The sequence below is a fragment of the Chanodichthys erythropterus genome, chromosome 10 (genome assembly GCF_024489055.1).
Source record: "Chanodichthys erythropterus isolate Z2021 chromosome 10, ASM2448905v1, whole genome shotgun sequence".
In the NCBI taxonomy this organism is placed as follows: domain Eukaryota; kingdom Metazoa; phylum Chordata; class Actinopteri; order Cypriniformes; family Xenocyprididae; genus Chanodichthys; species Chanodichthys erythropterus.
Genome location: NC_090230.1, coordinates 32622540 through 32641039, shown reverse-complemented (window position 1 = coordinate 32641039; position 18500 = coordinate 32622540). Strand labels below are relative to the sequence as shown.

The 18500-nt window shown below is 33.8% G+C and overlaps 1 protein-coding gene across 1 annotated transcript; it reads left to right on the top strand.

The window, feature by feature from the left end:
• The first annotated feature begins 2071 nt into the window (after positions 1–2071).
• grk5 (G protein-coupled receptor kinase 5) lies at positions 2072–18257 on the top strand. The gene is made up of 16 exons (XM_067398969.1): positions 2072–2184; positions 4918–5010; positions 5220–5332; positions 6380–6457; positions 8360–8457; positions 8539–8631; positions 8728–8791; positions 8944–9084; positions 10383–10573; positions 10719–10756; positions 11322–11411; positions 13659–13867; positions 14015–14155; positions 14237–14374; positions 14452–14628; positions 18143–18257. Exons 1-16 carry the CDS (start codon positions 2133–2135, stop codon positions 18197–18199), a joined length of 1773 nt encoding a protein of 590 aa, XP_067255070.1. The 5' UTR covers positions 2072–2132; the 3' UTR covers positions 18200–18257.
• Positions 18258–18500: the final 243 nt, after the last annotated feature.

Below are 18500 nucleotides of genomic sequence, written 5' to 3'. Positions count from 1 at the left end.
TGATTGACGTCGAAATACAGTATTTTAATGAGTTTTATTACCTGAGCATTCATTAGGATGAATTAAAATACTTATAAGTTGTGTTAAATGTATTTTTAAAAATTATTTCGGATGAACTGACATTCTTAGATTATTTCAAATGCCCAGAAACATCTTCAAGAAGTGGCCGAAATTATTTTACTTCAATGAAAGATAGATTTAGTCGATTTGGAAGCAGATATTTAGGGGTATATCTATTTATTTTAATGGATATAGGTTTATAATCTTTATAATTCACATCATACATCTGTTTCATATTAATAGAGCAGATGGTGGCGCTAGTTGCATGTTAAATAAGATTTCTAAGCTTATGCATCATGTCACATGGTTGAAGACAAACTAGTGTGAGAGATTTACATCTTTTTAAAATATTGTGAATGTAATATAAATTACACAGTTTCAATTTATGCTGCACATAAGTCACATTTTTATATCCATATACATTTTTATATATATATGGCACAACATACAGTGGATTTTATTTATCATAGCCTACATGGATTTTCTAAATCTTTTAATGGTAATTTAAATTAGGTCTCCTCTGAGTGAGTGAACTTTCACAGAGCGATGGCATAAGGAAATATACATTTTATATATATATATATATATATATATATATATATATATATATATATATATATATATATATATATATATATATATATATATATATATTTTTTTTTTTTTTTTTATTATTTTTTTATTTACTTCTCAGCTATGCTTTTATGCTGTTTTTGTGTATATTTTGTAGTTTTTTTACCCATTTACTGCACAATTACTTAACCTTGCCATAAATTGGGTAATGAAAAACTGATTTTTAATGAAAAAATCACTTTAATCATGAACTTAATTAAATCTAAATTGTATTTGGACATTGCTCTATGTGTTAGGGATAGAATACTACCATCTACAGGTTTGTGGAAAAACTTTAGGAATTATATTTATCCAATAGAGGTCAATAGGGACTCATTTCATTTTTCTTGATGCTTCAACTTCTCACAACTTTATGATATATTTTGTGAACATGCTTGTTTCATGTTGCCTTTGTGCTCTAGTATTAGTCCTGCATTTATGTATGGACATTTTTCAGATTTATGCCAATTTTGTTGATTTTATTTGATTTTAATTTCTATAAAAATGCTCTCTGTTGCAGTCACACATGTGTGTGTGCATGTGTGTGTGTATGAGATAGAAAGTTCATTCCACTTGTGTTTATGGTCAAGGACCAGACCTGTTTTTAAATGTTGAAATTTTCAGATTTATGCCAGTTTTGTTGATTTTATTTGCCAATTTCTATAAAAATGCCCTCTGTTGCAGTCACACATGTGTGTGTTTGTGTGTGTGCATGTGTGTGTGTATGAGATAGAAAGTTTTTTCCACTTTGTGTTTATAGTCTAGGACCAGACCTTTATGGAAATGTAGAAATTTTCTGATTTATACTGATTTATATATTTTTTTGACAAATTAAAAAAAAAAAAAAAAATATATATATATATATATATATATATATATATATATATATATATATATATATATATATATATATATATATATATATATATATATATATTTAATTTTCCCATTCATTTTCAATGTGGGGTCAATCTGAGTTTTGTTGTTAGAACAACCAAATCAAGCCCAGATTTGTTGTGCATGTTTATATTTTTTAGGAAAAGTCACATTTTCTCATGCCCCTGAGATGAAGGGAACACTTTAAAAACAAAGGAAACTGTCAGGGGGGTCAGATTGACCCCAAGGACCCATTAAGGGTTAAACTAAATCCCTGAAAGCATAAAACGTCACTTTCTGCCGACAACACATCTGAGGCTTCACCTGTCAGGTCACCTGTACAGGTGAAACAAGATTAGGCAACACATAAACAAGAAAGTTGAGTTCTCATTTGTCAGAGAAGGCTTCACTCTGACAGCATGCACATCATTAAATCACACACAGGAGATGCATGTTATCTCAACTGAGAGCAGAATTACCTCCTCAAATATGCAATAATTCAGTGCACAATAGGAAATAAGGAGGAAAATCAGTATTGCAAGAATTCCCAACTTGGTTGACTTTCATCAGCGGATATTGCAGAAATGGAGATTGAATCAATGGCTGCAAACTGTGCACTCATAAAAGCACGAGAAGGTAAGAATATTTATTTGCCTGTTTTTAATATAGATCAACAAAAACATTAAATCATTATAAAATACTGTTGTCATAACATATGAGCTGTGATAAAACATTTTAACAATTGAAGGAAAGGATTGTGATTTGTTTTGTCTTGTTTCTTTGACCTTGGTTAATGTGAAAAGTACAAAACTAATGAAACTGATTCAAGCTTCAGACCAAAACAAACATTTTTATGGGTAGTTGAAATGCTTTCGGTTAGCTGACATATCCTGTAAACCTTTTTAACAGTATTTTGCTGATTATATTATAATGCTTTTAAGAGAGACTGAGCAATTTAAGTACACTGTAAAAAAAGAATTGTTGGTTTAACATAAAAAAGTAAGTTACCTGGTTGCCTCAAATTAAAAATTTGATTTAATACAATGAAGGCGATTGATTTAATCAACAGAAACTGAAAATATGATGTTATCTGAACCACATTACTTATCTAAGTTGATTTGACAAAAGAAAAGTGTTCTTTTTCAGTGTACTTTTAAAAATGTATTTCATATAATAATGACTTGTGAAGACAAAATAGTAATAAAAAACTCACACAGAGGACCTTTTTCCATTTAAACATGTGAATTTGAACCTAAATTCTTGATGTGTGTTTTAAAAAAGCCTGTGTCAACTTACGTACATTTTATGCTTAATGACTGTAATACCTCGAAAAAAGTCAAAAGTCGTTTTAATTTTGAGTTTAGTTCCCTGTTCTTCAGTGGCCGTGAGCAAAAAGAAACAGCACATTCAACATATTTTCATGCGTCCTGCACCTCTAACCTGAAATACTCTGACCTCAAACAAAACCAGACACACAATGCCTTTGACGTCATACGGGCCTTGCATCACAAACAGGTTTGACTTCTTTTGCTGCGGTTAACAGCCTGTCAGCAGTACCTGCCTTTCAACAAATCTGAGGTCTAAAAATAGCTTTAGTAGCCGTTTTTTTAAATAAACAAAACCTGTCATGTATTGTCAGCTTCAAGTGTTTTTAGATCTAACTACCCACATGAACTGGTATAATTCATCCAATAATGCTTCCTCGCATTATGAAGCTATACTTTTGCATGTTGTGTTTTTGTTTTCTGAAAGTCTCGGTAAAGGTGTGGCGTCTCATATCTGATGTCTTATAGCTTTGCTCCCACTGCTATTTTTAGATCAGACTCATGTAGTAGAGGATGCCATGAATTCTCTAAAGTTTTACTGTCAACAAATTGTCATTCAAACACACTACAAACACACAAACGTGATTAATAAAGCATCTGTTTCCACAGAAACATGCACATACAGTGACTATACTTCCAAGTACCTCCTTTGCATGTCTAACTTTTTCTCAACATAACCTTCTGAAGTACTTGATAGAATAATAAACATAAATCCTTATAGTCCTTCTGGTATCGCTGTTAGACTTAAAGGGGTGGTTGATTGGGATTTAACTTTTTTAACTTTAGTTAGTGTGTAATGTTGCTGTTTGAGCATAAACAACATCTGCAAATTTACGACGCTCAAAGTTCAGTGCAAAGGGAGATATTTTCTTGTACAGAAATCGCTTTTTAAGGACTACAACAAACGGCTGGTAGGGACTACAACAAGCTTCTTCCTGGGTTAGTGACATCACTAACTGTAAAATTTAAAGAAACCCGCCCCTGATAACACACAACAAAGGGGGTGAGGCCATATTGGGCTGCTTTAGAGAAGAGGAAGAGTTGTTGTAGTAAAGTGTTGCTGTCATGCCTTCACAAATTCACATAAATTTATCCACTAACCATTCATAAACGTCCAGTTTCATTCTAAAAGTTGTAACTTCTTCCTGAGTCTCTCCATCAGTGTTTCGTCTGCGTGAGATTCTCCAGCTTTGTTGTTGTTGAGCTGTTAAAGCTCCACCCTCTTCTGGAAAGGGAGCGGGAGCAGCAGCTCATTTGCATTTAAAGGGACACACACACAAAAAAAACATGGCGTGTTTTTGCTCACACCCAAATAAGGGCAAATTTAACAAGCTATAATAAATGGTCTGTGGGGAATTTTGAGCTGAAACTTCACAGACACATTCTGGAGGGATCAGAGACTTATATTACATTCTTATAAAAGGGGCATAATAGATCATCTCTGATGGGTTGCCTCAATAGCAATCAACAGCATTTTTTGATTTCTTTATTTACATATGCCAATAACATATTTATTGACATATCACTTAAGACTTACTGATGTAAAATTATAATTAAACTTTATTTGGAGTATTTCTTTGTGTTTTAATAAGACTATTAATAAGGATTTTATGATAATATCAGCCTTTAAATGCAAGATATTTAAAGACTACCTAAAGTATACATGCAATAGTTCCACTTTAACACAATCAAATATACTTAAGTACATGTTTAGTTGGACCTCAGCACTAATTAAAGTGCATTAAGTACAAAATTAGTTGTTTCAATTTAGCGGACTCTAAGTATACCAGTTTAGTATACCAAAAGTACAATTGCAGGGGATTTTTATTAAATACATAATATGTAAACATATGCTTAGTACACAATAAATGTATTCCAAATACATTTTAGTATATTTTTTTCCCCACTAGGGACCTTATGAACAACCATGCATTTCTGAATTTTATGGTTAATTTATGGGTTCTTTAAAGCACCATAATCAAAAGTTCTTTGAAGATTCTCATATTAGTCTGTAACACTTTTCCTGTTCTCCTCCATTGTGCAGTAGGTAATGGTAGCAAAGGAAGGAGTCGAAAATGGAAGGAGTTTCTGCGTTTCCCGCACATAAACGAGTGCACAGAGCTGGAGAGAAGCATTGGTGAGAAGGATGAAAGATTGGGAATTGCTTTTATAAATGTTTTTATTACTTTGCAGTGGACTTTATACACAGCAAAGATGTCAATATTACAAATGAGTACAAAAGATATTTCCTGTTTGTCGTTTTTAAGCTGCAATGAGATATTTGCCTCTAATCACAGGAATGCACTTTATTATTTTCAATAAATTGTGTCCCATTCTGTTTTCTAGTGCGAGACTATTACAGTCTGTGTGTGAAACAGCCCATCGGAAATCAACTGTTCCGCCTTTTCTGTGCAACTAGAAATGATTTGCAGCGCTGCATTGACTTCTTGGATGAAACGGTATTATCTTGTGTCTAATACAGGGTTTCCCAAACCGGGGTTTGTGAGTTGATGAAAAGCTAATAATTAATTAAATCGAATGTAACATTAAAAGAAAAAAAACGGGGCTGCACAATTAATCAAAATAAAACTGAAATAGCGATATATCTTACCAAATCAAAGACTGGATGTCTTAGCAGTATAGCAAGACTTTTACTTGATTAATTATTTTATTTTGTTTCTATTTCTGTGATGTGCATTTTTTTTTTTTTTGTATTTAAATGTGTTGTTTTCTCTGTTATGTTTTTTTGTAAAGCGCTTTGAGAAAGCCACTTTTAAAGGCGCTATATAAAATAAAGGTATTATTATTATTATCATATGAAGTTAAATGTCATATCGCAGTTCAGTCCCAATGCATGTCAAAATAATCACAATATAATTTTTTTGGCCAAGTCATGCAGCCCTATGGCCAAAAATTATATTGTGATATAAAAAAGATAATAAAAAAGATTAGTAGGTATTTTATCTGTTTACTTGTATGTCATATGACCATAACAAAACATCAGAGAACTGTAAACATGCAAAAGGGTTGTTAGATTATTGATATTAAGTTAAAATCTCAGGGAGATTTCAAGTAAATGTTTGTTTGGCTGACAAAAAAAAAAAAAAGTTTGGGTCTAATAAAAATTATTTTTCATAGTTGTAAATAAGGATTATCGGAAGAAAATACAATTTTAGTTTTTCTACTTCAGAATGTCATGTTTATTTCAATGTTTCCTGCCATTCCTTTGTAATTGTTTGTGAAATTTATTATGAGGGCAAATTGTTTCAAAGTAAATACTATACAATTTTTTCAGTATATAAATATGAAGATACTGCACTGAAATAAATTTACTTTAATTTTCACTCAAATTTCACAAAGACATGGCAAGTAACACATTGAATTAAACATGAAATTTTGAAGTAGAAAGACTCGAAGACTTTGAAAAAACATTATTAAAGTGTATTTGTCAGGCTAATGCAATTGGCTTATGTTAGTGAATGAATACTCTGATTGTGCTCTTTCAGGTGGAATATGAGGTCACACCGGATGGCAAGAGAAAGAACTTTGGCAAGCAACTCGTCACAAAATATCTCACCTCACAGGTCTTTATACACGCTTTTATTCCTTCCACTACACTTCCAATATGCATGAAAATCACAACTTAATATACTATATATACATTTTTCATATTTTCAATTGTAGCCTTTTGAAAAGGCATCTGAAACAATCGACTAAGTGCAATGTATTGTTGTCAAAAATATACATTTTTCGATACTGAAATACTTGAAAAGCTTCCAATACTCATTTTCCACAGAATAGATACAGTACAGTCCAAAAGTTTGGAACCACTAAGATTTTTAATGTTTTTAAAAGAAGTTTCGTCTGCTCACCAAGGCTACATTTATTTAATTAAAAATACAGTAAAAACAGTAATATTGTGAAATATTATTACAATTTAAAATAACTGTTTTCTATTTGAATATATTTCACAAAGTAATTTATTTCTGTGATCAAAGCTGAATTTTCAGCATCATTACTCCAGTCTTCAGTGTCACATGATCCTTCAGAAATCATTCTAATATGCTGATTTGCTGCTCAAGAAACATTTAATGTGTACAATTGTACAAAATATTTGTGTACAATATTTTTTTTCCGGATTATTTGATGAATAGAAAGTTCAAAAGAACAGTGTTTATGTGAAATCTAATCTTTTGTAACATTATAAATGTCTTTACTGCCACTTTTGATTGATTTAATGCATCCTTGCTGAATAAAAGTATTCATTTCTTTCATTTCTTTTCAAAAAAATAAAAATAAAAATTCTTACTGACCCCAAACTTTTGAACGGTAGTGTATAATGCTACAGAAGCTTTGTATTTCAGATAAATGCTGTTCTTTTGAACTTTCTATTCATCAAGGAATCCTGAAAAAAAAGTACACAACTGTTTTCAACATTGAAAATAATCATAAATGTTTCTTGAGCAGCAGATCAGCATATTAGAATGATTTCTGAAGGATCATGTGACACTGAAGACTGGAGTAATGATGCTGAAAATTCAGCTTTGATCACAGGAATAAATTACTTTGTCAAATATATTTAAATAGTACACAGTTATTTTAAATTGTAATAATATTTCACAATATTACTGTTTTTACTGTATTTTTAATTAAATAAATGTAGCCTTGGTGAGCAGACCAAACTTCTTTTAAAAACATAAAAAATCTTGTGGTTCCAAACTTTTGGACTGTACTGTACACGATACCAGTTGCGTTTTCTCTCTCTATCTCTCATCTCTCAGACAGCGAGTTGACACACAAACCCTCCTCCTCTCACTAACTTGTTTCATTTGCTCCTGATGAATATTGTTGGTGTTACAGGGATTGAATTTCAGTGTGGGATGTACACAATTTTACTCAGTCCCATGTTCACACCCAAAGTGCGCGCACATAAAGCCACCTCTCAGAACTAAATTCAGATCTTTTTCGCTTTGCGTTTTAACAGTAAAATACACACAAAATGCAGAGTTTTCACGTAAACACAGTCAGTTATGTTTTAACGTGAAAGTAAACAGTTGAGAAAGAAAACGCATGTGTAACAGTATAATGGATCTGTGCATCAGGTCTTAAAGTGACAGCATCCTAATATACCTGCTGCCAAATTATGAGTTAATATTAAAAATATCTATATGGCAGTTTTCCCCCATGTTATCGATGTCAAAATTGTGGCCAGTGGAAAACCACTAACCACAGTGGCTGGTGAGCAAAAAAGTTAATGTCAAGCCCTGGTTTTAAACATGAAAAAATGCTCCATGAATGATGTGTAAATGATGTTTTTGTGCTAACATTTTGAGAACATTATTAAAGACCAGATAACATTGAAAGAACATTCTATTAATGTTAATGGAAGAACGTTTGTTCATAACGTTGAGAGAACCTTGCCAGAACATTCTGAGAACGTTCTCTGTTAGCAGGGAAAGTGTTTTCATGCTCGTGCATGTGTTCAGTCTTCTAGGATGCGGGAGATTTTACACCGTGACCTTGAGGAGTGCAGAAGTCACCTGGAGCTCAAAGCTTCTGAAGATGTCTTCAGCAATTGCCAAAAGTCAGTTCCATAATCAATGAGTCTTTGTACATGTGTGTCTATGACTATGAGCACTGATGTGTCATTTATTGGGTCTTGTAGGGCACTTCATGAGTATCTGAGCGGAGCTCCGTTTGAAGAGTATCAGACAAGCATGTACTTTGACCGATTCCTGCAGTGGAAGATGGTTGAGAGGTTAGTGTGGGCCAGATGTGTGATTTTTGGATCATTTTAAAGCAATGATGTTTTCTTCAGAATATGTTTGAATGTGACATCTATTCATTCCCGCAGACGTCCAATCACCCGAAACACATTTCGAGAATACCGTATTTTGGGAAAGGGTGGGTTTGGAGAGGTAAGACCACGATATAAAATCTATAAAGATTCCCAGTTATCAAGTTTAAAAGATGTTCTACTCAACAGGACTACTTTTGCTTGAAGTACAGAAGCTTATATTAGAATTAAAGAGGAAAGCATGGGAAGGTAACATGAATCCTGTCATTATAGGTATGTGCGTGTCAGGCCCGAGCATCAGGGAAAATGTATGCATGTAAGAAACTGGAGAAGAAACGTGTTAAGAAGCACAGGGGGGAAGCCATGGCCCTCAACGAGAAAGAGATTCTAGAACAGGTCAACAGCAGATTTGTGGTGAGAATTATGATTATTATCAGCAAGTGTTTGGCGGAAATGTTTTGCTTAAATGAAATGTAACGCTTAAATTACTATTTCTGCTTGGCTGAAACTCACAAAACCAGTCAAGTTTGGGTGAATCTCACAAAACTGGTCACATCATGGTACTATTTATTGTACACTCTAAAAAATGCTGAGTTAAAAACAACCTAAGTTGAGTTAAAAATGGACAAACCCAGCAAATGGGATGTTTTAACCCAGCGATTGGGTTGTTTTATCCCAGCGATTGGGTTGTTTTAACCCAACAAATTGGGTTGTTTTAACCCAACAAATTGGGTTGTTTTAACCCAGCGATTGGGCTGTTTTAACCCAGCGATTGGGTTGTTTTATCCCATCGAATGGATTGTTTTAACCCAGCGAATGGATTGTTTTAACCCAGCGAATGGGTTGTTTTATCCCAGCGAATGGGTTGTTTTAACCCAGCGATTGGGTTGTTTTAACCCAGCGATTGGGTTGTTTTAACTCAGCGAATGGGTTGTTTTAACTCAGCGAATGGGTTGTTTTAACCTAGCGATTGGGTTGTTTTTATCCCAGCGAATGGGTTGTTTTATCTCAGTGATTGAGTTATTTTAACCCAACAAATTGGGTTGTTTTAACCCAATGATTGGGTTGTTTTAACCCAGCGAATGGATTGTTTTAACCCAGCGAATGGGTTGTTTTAACCCGGCGACTGGGTTGTTTTAACCCGGCGACTGGGTTGTTTTTAACCCGTCGACTGGGTTGTTTTTAACCCGGCGATTTGTTTAAAAATTACTGTATCGCTTGTTAAAAAAGTAGGTTGGAAATTAACATTTATTAATTTGTTTAATAAATTAACATTAATAACGAATAATAATTAAACAATACACTTTTATTAAATTGCTTATTAATAAATGTTCACCTTTTGATTATTATTGTTGCCTCTAGTAATTATGTGTCTGATTTTTAATTTACAACCTATTTTGGGTTCATTTTAAGCCAGACATATAGTAATATTTAAACAATAGTTGGGTTAAATGAAACTGCCCAGCACATTGGGCAAACATTTAACCCAACCGCTGGGTTTGTCCATTTTCAACCCAACTTGGGTTGTTTTTAATCCAGCATGTTTTAGAGTATACAATAAAATGCAATATATATATTTGTATTATGTATTTGAGGTAGTAAAAATCTATTTCTTTAAGCAAAATATAATTTCTTTTTCTCTATTTGATTTTGTAATGAAACATGGCTTGTTTTGTGTAAATTATCTGTCTGTGTTTATTTGAATGTGTCAGGTGAGTTTAGCATATGCTTACGAGACAAAAGAGGCTCTTTGCCTGGTGCTGACGCTGTTGAACGGAGGAGACCTGAGGTTTCACATCTATAACATGGGCACGGTGGGGCTCAACAAAGACAGAGTACAGTTTTATGCTGCTGAGATCCTGTGTGGCCTGGACCATCTTCATGAAAAATCCATTGTTTATAGGTAGGCCATAAAACTGAGAGCTACAGTATTGTTTGACTTTTAACGGGCAAGATGCAGTTACAGATTATAACATACTTTCCAGTAAACTAATCAAACAGATCTAGCTTGTCTCATAATTATGTGGGTTTTGTTTCATTTCTATCAGGGATTTAAAGCCAGAAAACATTCTATTGGATGATAATGGTATGTGCACTTCCTCATTAAACAAAAGACGTTATAACTGCCAGTACAAGCTTTGTAACATTCTCTTCAGGATCTCAAATGTCTCTAACTTTCTATTTTTGGCATAATCAAATCTCATAATCAGGAAACAATTCTACAAAATCGCTTTCGTTACCACAAACAAGGAAATTAATGCACCTCAGGGCATGTCAAAGTGGGCTGCAGTGAACACTGAATCATTAACCTGTTGTGTTTATGATCCTACTTTTAAATGTAGTGACCTCAAAACGTTTTTGGACTCTAGAAAAGTGAGAATGCTATTGCATAAGATTAAACGTGTGTATTTGCACTTGAATTCTGCAGGATCTTTGTCAAATGTTTTAGTGAAAGTGAATATCTAAATACATTTTGAGGCCACTGTATGTAGGATTCCAAGATGCTTTGTATAAGGAACTCTTTCAGGAAGTCTTCCTCCCAGGTATTCAGAGAGGAAGCCTGGATGAGGAAAATAGTTCTCAGCCAAGAGAGTTTTAAAAACTGAAAACTTTCCTTTTTCCTGTTAAATGATGTCCCTTGTATCTGACAGGTCACATTCGGATCTCTGATTTGGGACTGGCCATAATCTTGCCAGAAGAAAGACTCGTAAAGGGCAGAGTGGGAACTGTGGGTTACATGGGTATGAAAATCATCTTCATAGATATTTAACATAACAGCAGTTTGTGGTCAGTAAGTGTTTTAAAGGGGTCATGAATTGAAAAAATCATCTTTTCCTTGAGCTTTTGATATATAAGAGGTATTATAAGAATATCCTGTAAGTTTAAGAACTGAAACCTTGTTAGTCCAATAAAAGCTTTTATTGACACCAGATCCAGCGAATGACTCGTGCCTATCTATAGGTGAAACTCCGCCTCCGCAGAAGAAGTCAACGCCTACTTCATCATTGCAGCGTTAGCCCCGCCCACTGGATCGAAGAGCGATCTAAAATAACGTTACCTTTCAAGCTAGGAATATAATTATTTATTTTCAACAATGTGAATGTCTCAGTTGAGCTTTATTTATTTGTATTCGGTACATTTCACTGTGGATTCTTTGGTAAATCAAACGCATTTCGATGCAAACAGACTTTTACGATATGGACTCGACAGTAATGCAACAACATGTCAGTAACTGAGTTCATTCTAATGCCTGATCTGATATTAATGATTCATGTACAGTCAGATGATCTTTGTCTGTGTGTCAGTAAATCAACCCAGTGACTAAACGCTCAACTTCACCTTGTTTCTCTTAGTAGGATAAAAATAATCTGTATGTAATTAAATTATATATAGAAAGCAATCAAAGAACGCTGGAGCTGTCAATCAAACAGCCTGAGTTTATCAGGCTTTTTATTTTATTCAACAAATCTCTTAGTTCCATCATATGTGCACTGTTAGTTCATTAGTATGTAGAAATTGAGTTGCAATGACAAGATCTCTCATCAACAACATGTCTGTGATTGGCTACAATGTTCATCACTGCAACCTTTCATGCCACGAATGCCACAGATCTAAATGTAATGTTATAATCAACACTTTTCAAGATTAATTAAACTTGAGAGCTGTAATAGTTAACAAACGCGCTAAAAATGTTCGAGAGAGTAATCAGCTATTTCATATGCAAAGATGTCATCCAATCACAGCAGTAGGTGTTTACACTGAAGTCTCTCAGCAGACACGCCCCTTCAAACAGAGCGTTCAAATCAGAGGCTAAAATCAGGGTAGGAAAAATGCCTTATATTTCTAAATTATGACCATTTTTGATGTAAAAAACATACTAACATTATAAGTGCACCACAGGAAACATTATAAAACAAAAACAACGCAGTTCATGACCCCTTTAATGAAGTCTCTTGTTATGCACTTATTTATTTGCTCACAAACACAGTAGAAAACAGTAATATTGTAAAATAATATTACAATTTAAAATAACTGTTTTCTACATGAATATATTGTAAGATGTAATTTATTCCTGTGATCAAAGCTGAATTTTCAGCATCATTACTCCAGTCTTCAGTGTCACATGATCCTTCAGAAATCATTCAAATATGAAACATATCTGGAAACATATCTGATTAGTATCAATGTTTGGAAACAGTTGTGCTGATTCAGATTTTTATGGAAACCGTGATATATTTTTTCATTCTTTGGTTAACAGAAAGTTCAAAAGAACAGCCTTTATTTGAAATATGGAATATTTTGTAACATTATAAATGTATTTACTGTCACTTATAATCAATTTAATGCATCCTTGCTGAATAAAATGATTAATTTCTTGAATTTCTTTTTTAAAAAAAAAATAAAAATCTTACTGACCCCAAACATTTGAACGGTAGTGTGTTATGTTACAAAAGCTTTCTATTTCAGTTAAATGCTGTTCTTTTGAACTTTCCATTCATCAAAGAATCCTAAAAAAAAATGTTTTCAACATTGATAATAATCATTATGTTTCTTGAGCATATTAGAATGATTTCTGAAGGATCATGTGACACTGAAGACTGGAGTAATTCAGCTTTGATCACACAAATAAATTATATTTTAACATATATTCAAATAGAAATTTTTTTAATAAAACTACACAATATTACTGTTTTACTGTATTTTTGATCAAATAAATGCAGTCTTGAGACTTGTTTCAAAAATCTTATTATTTCCAAACTTTTGACTTGTACTGTATGTATATAATTATATATTCAGCATAAAGGCAGAATGACAGTATATTATCATGACTATGATAATGTTTAAATGCTTTACAATTTACTAAAAGATTATGAGAATGAGTTTGCTTGGTTTTAAGGTGATGTTAAGGGGAAAATGTGTTTAATTATTATTAAACTAATGTCACAATGCAAAAAGACTTTTCTTATGATATTTTTTCCCATCTCCAGCACCAGAAGTCATCACAAACACATACTACAGTTTTAGTGTAGACTGGTGGGGACTCGGGTGTCTAATCTACGAGATGACGGCCGGAAGCCCTCCGTTCCGCAAACACAAGGAACAGCTAACTAAACAGGAGGTAGACAGACGGGTTCTGGAGATGATCGAGCAATACGACGAGAAGTTTGACGAGGAAACCTCATCCATCTGCAAAAGCGTGAGGCCACATTTTATGCTCTGCTGAATAAGTGCAATCCTCTTCTGTTTTCATTGATATGATCTGATCTGATCTACAGCTCTGATTAGGTCATATTTTCCATTTGAAAGGAATGCTGTACATTTTTCAAATTGCTTTACACTTTAGCTCCTGGCTAAAAACCCAAAGGAGCGACTGGGCTGCAAGTTCAGGCAAGGAGTAGACGCCATCAAAGGTCATTTGTTCTTTAAGAACATCAACTTTACAAGACTTGAGGCAGGAAGGATGCAGCCATCCTTTGTTCCCAACGTGAGTGTGTTTCTCACCTGAAAACAATCCTGTGATGTTCATCTGAGTTATTTACTCATCAGATTTTCTTCTCTCCACCAGCCGAGAGCCGTTTACTGTGCAGACGTCCTGGACATCGATCAGTTCTCTACGGTTAAAGGAGTGATCCTTGATAAGGTCGATGATAAATTCTACAGCAAGTTTAACACAGGTAGCGTGCCTGTGCCCTGGCAGAATGAGGTACGGAAGAAACCTAGAGTAGAGCAATGTATATTTATGGTCAACTTTTCATATATGCATTAATAAAATTCATTTAGATGATTGAGACCGAGTGTTTCAAGGACCTGAATGTTTTTGGGCCACGTGGAACAAGAACACCCGATCTCGACCGCACCGCGGTAATCCCGCAGACCAACACGGAGTCTCGGTTCATCAATCATAGTCCTCCAGATTACAGTCGACCCCGGCTGCTGAACAGAATCTTCAGGAGACGTGTAAGGAGCCCTTTTAAAACTTTATTTAAGGAATAGTACACCCAAAAATGAAAATTCTGTCATCATTTACTCACCCTCAAGTTGTTTCATAAGGAAAGGAAGATATTTTGAAAATTGTTTATAACCAAGCAGCCACATTGACTTCCAATGTATGGAAAGGAAATACTATGGAAGTCAACGGGGCTCATCAACTGTCAATATCTTCAAAAAAAGTCAAATGTATACAGGTTTGGAACAACTTGAGGGTGAGTAAATGATTACAGAATTTTCATTTTTGGGTGAACTATAACTTTAACACAATATTCCAGGTCATTTTCAATTTAAAGTCATCAAACGGAGGTTGCAATAGCCTTTTCTTCCCTATTGTGGTGTATATCCAAGTGAAATGGCTTTGCATACAAGGAAAAATGTAGGTCGGGACTTGATTTTGTCCATCGGGAGTTGATTAGATGGTTTGCTATTGGTCGATTTCATATGAGTGACAGGTTGCCCTGCCCTGACATCTCTGTTTTTCTAAACTCCATAAATAGCTTCAAGCATTTTCCATTCAAAAACAAGCTTAAGAAAAATCTCGTCCTTTCACTTCAGTTCAGCCTCTGGTCTCCCTAAGGCGATTCATATTCTATCTTTTAGAAGCTCCAACTGTTTGTAAACATGCATTGAATGAGGAACCAATTATTTAAAGGTGATTAAGTAGGCTACTTTAGGCATTGAGGTGTGTAGTATAAATACATTCCTAGACATCCTACATAAACCATGTTGACATTTGTTATTTAAAGGTGCCCTAGAATCAAAATTTGAATTTACCTTGGCATAGTTGAATAACAAGAGTTCAGTACATGAAAATGACATACAGTGAGTCTCAAACTCCATTGTTTCCTCCTTCTTATGTAAATCTCATTTGTTTAAAAGACTTCCGGAAAACACGCGGATCTCAACATAACACTGACTGTTACGTAACAGTCGGGATCATTAATATGCATGACCCCGATATTTGCATATGCCAGCCCATGTTCAAGGCATTAGACAGGAAAGGCAGTATTAACGTCTGGATCTGTGCACAGACAAGGTAAGCAAGCAAGAACAACAGCGAAAAATGGCAGATGGAGCAACAATAACTGACATGATTCATGATATCATGATATTTTTAGTGATATTTGTAAATTGTCTTTCTAAATGTTTCGTTAGCATGTTGCTAATGTACTGTTAAATGTGGTTAAAATTACCATAGTTTCTTACTGTATTCACAGAGACAAGAGCCATCGCTATTTTCATTTTTAAACACTTGCAGTCTGTATAATGAATAAACAACTTAATTCTTTATAAATCTCTCCAACAGTGTAGCATTAGCCGTTAGCCACAGAGCATAGCCTCAAATTCATTCAGAATCAAACGTAAACATCAAAATAAATACTTTACTCTCATAATTCGAAGCATGCATGCAGCATGCATAACGAACATCTTGTAAAGATCCATTTGAGGGTTATATTAGCTGTGTGAACTTTGTAAATGCACTGTAATATAGTCGAGAGCTCGTGTGGCAGGGAGCAGGCGAATTAAAGGGGCGGCGCTGCCAAAATTAGTGTTTAGTTAATGATGCCCCAAAATAGGCAGTTACAAAAATTAATAAAAAAAAAAAATTGGGGTATTTTGAGCTGAAACTTCACAGACACATTCAGGAGACACCTTATACTTATATTACATCTTGTGAAAAAGCATTCTTGGGCACCTTTAACTTTAAATCGGCCATCACTATATAAGTCCTTATTTAGTTTTTTTGGTGCACCAAAAATATTCTCATTGCTTTATAATATTAATATTGAACCACTGTACTCACATGAACTGATTTAAATATGTTTTTAGTACATGGATGGATCTTACGGGTGGTGGAACGGCATGAGGGTAAGTGAGTCATTCTACGAAACGGGTGCCATTTGGGTCCGCAACATTTGATCAGATGCATAAGGCACAAAAATGTTTCCAAAGCTTAAAGTTATTAATTCAAGTGTTCTTTTTAACATGATATATCTTAAAAATTTTTTTTTTTTTTTTTTTTTTTTTTTTTAATGTGACGGTGTGGTAAATTTCATCCCAAAATGTCCCCTGATAAAAATCACATTCTCAGAGGTAAAACTTTTTTTTTTGGCCGGGTTCCCTTGGTAAAATGTGCATTCCAAGGGCTCAATATGTTATTCATGTTATTTGGGCTCACTTCAACCCGTGGACAGGAAAAACAACCCATGGCAACAGTGTAAAAGTAGCCTAGCCCAATTTTGCAGGAAAAATGCAGACTTGGCAACACTGTTTGGTTTATTAATTCACTCATTCACTCACTGTATCACTCACACACTTTTTACTCAGTTTGAATGTCTCCCTCCCCCAGTTTTTAAAGGTTAAAACCAGCAGATCATATAGAGAAACACTTTGTCCATACCACCCTGTCACATTTACCACCCCGTCACAGGGTCATTTTGTTAAAAGTTTATGGAAAGAAAATTAAATATTACATAAATTAATTTTGAATGATGTTCTTGTTGTGTGGAATGATCAGATAAATGTAACTTTATTTGTATTATTTTAAGTGAATTCATTTTTTCAGTACAAACAATGAGGCCATTGAAAGCTCAAATTCATGTTTTAAGATTAAAAATCTAAAAATAAAAAAAATATATTAAATTACCGACTTTCTATTGATGGTTTCCAAAAAAGGGATTTTTTTTTCTATTAGGAAAACATTACATTTTAAAAATCCATTTCTTGTTTTACTACTCCAATGGCCTACATATTGTCCGTGACGGGGTTGTACAAGAATGGCTTCCTTGCCTGAATAAAAAGGATAATATTAATAAAGATTTTGTGCCTGAGGTGGGAAAATATATTTTTTGGAGGATTAACATATCTTTCAATTTGTAGGTTTGTTTAAAAAATTGTTTGTTCATAATGAAAATTTTGAAAAATGCAAAGTGGAAATGGCACCCGTTTCGTAGAATGACTCAAGTAATAAATGACAGAATTTTCATTTTTGAGTGAACTAATCCTTTAACTTGCGACGTAAGCCTACTAATAACAGCCAAAAAATAATTTACTTGTGTTTAAAACGACTTTCAGGGAAATGTTTACCAAAAGTTCCGCATACATCTGTGTCGAATCCGTGAAAAACGTGCGAAATTTGCATGAGGAAAACTTTTGCCTTCACGCGAAATTCCCGATCGCGTGGTTTTTCGCCGACGAAAATTGAAACAGTAAATGTGATAGACACATTAAGTCATTATTCTCTGATAATTTAATTCCGATAATCAATCGAGTTTGAGATCAGTCTGGTTCGTGAATCAGATCAACCGATTCATCAAAAAAAAAGCGGTTCATCTAAGAATCAAGTCGAACAAACAGACCGAGGAGAGCAAGATACGTCATTTTCATTAAATAACCTGGAATATTAATGTCATTTACATTTAAAATTCAATTTGTGTATGAAAATAAAAACGCTTTTTAATTTTTATCCCCATTGTTGTAGAACAGAGATCCATCAGCTGAACCAATATATCGTTGCTTATCTTCAGAAGAGCTGTGAGGACTGAAAAAAAATATTGTACTTTTTAAACCTCATATTTTTTTTAAAGACATGATGGCTTCATCACTGGAGAGGTTATTCACAGTCTTTGTTTAAATAATATTGAAAAGATATTGTGTAGATACTGTATCACAAACTTTTCATACTTTCATATTACAAAAAATTAAAGATTTAAGATGCTTTGTATGTTAAATTTGTAAATAAAAGACCAAGTTGGTGTGTAAATTGTCTGGGTGTTGCATAAATAAATACTGAATTGTAACAGTGTAGAAACATACATTTATGGTTAAAGCCATAATCC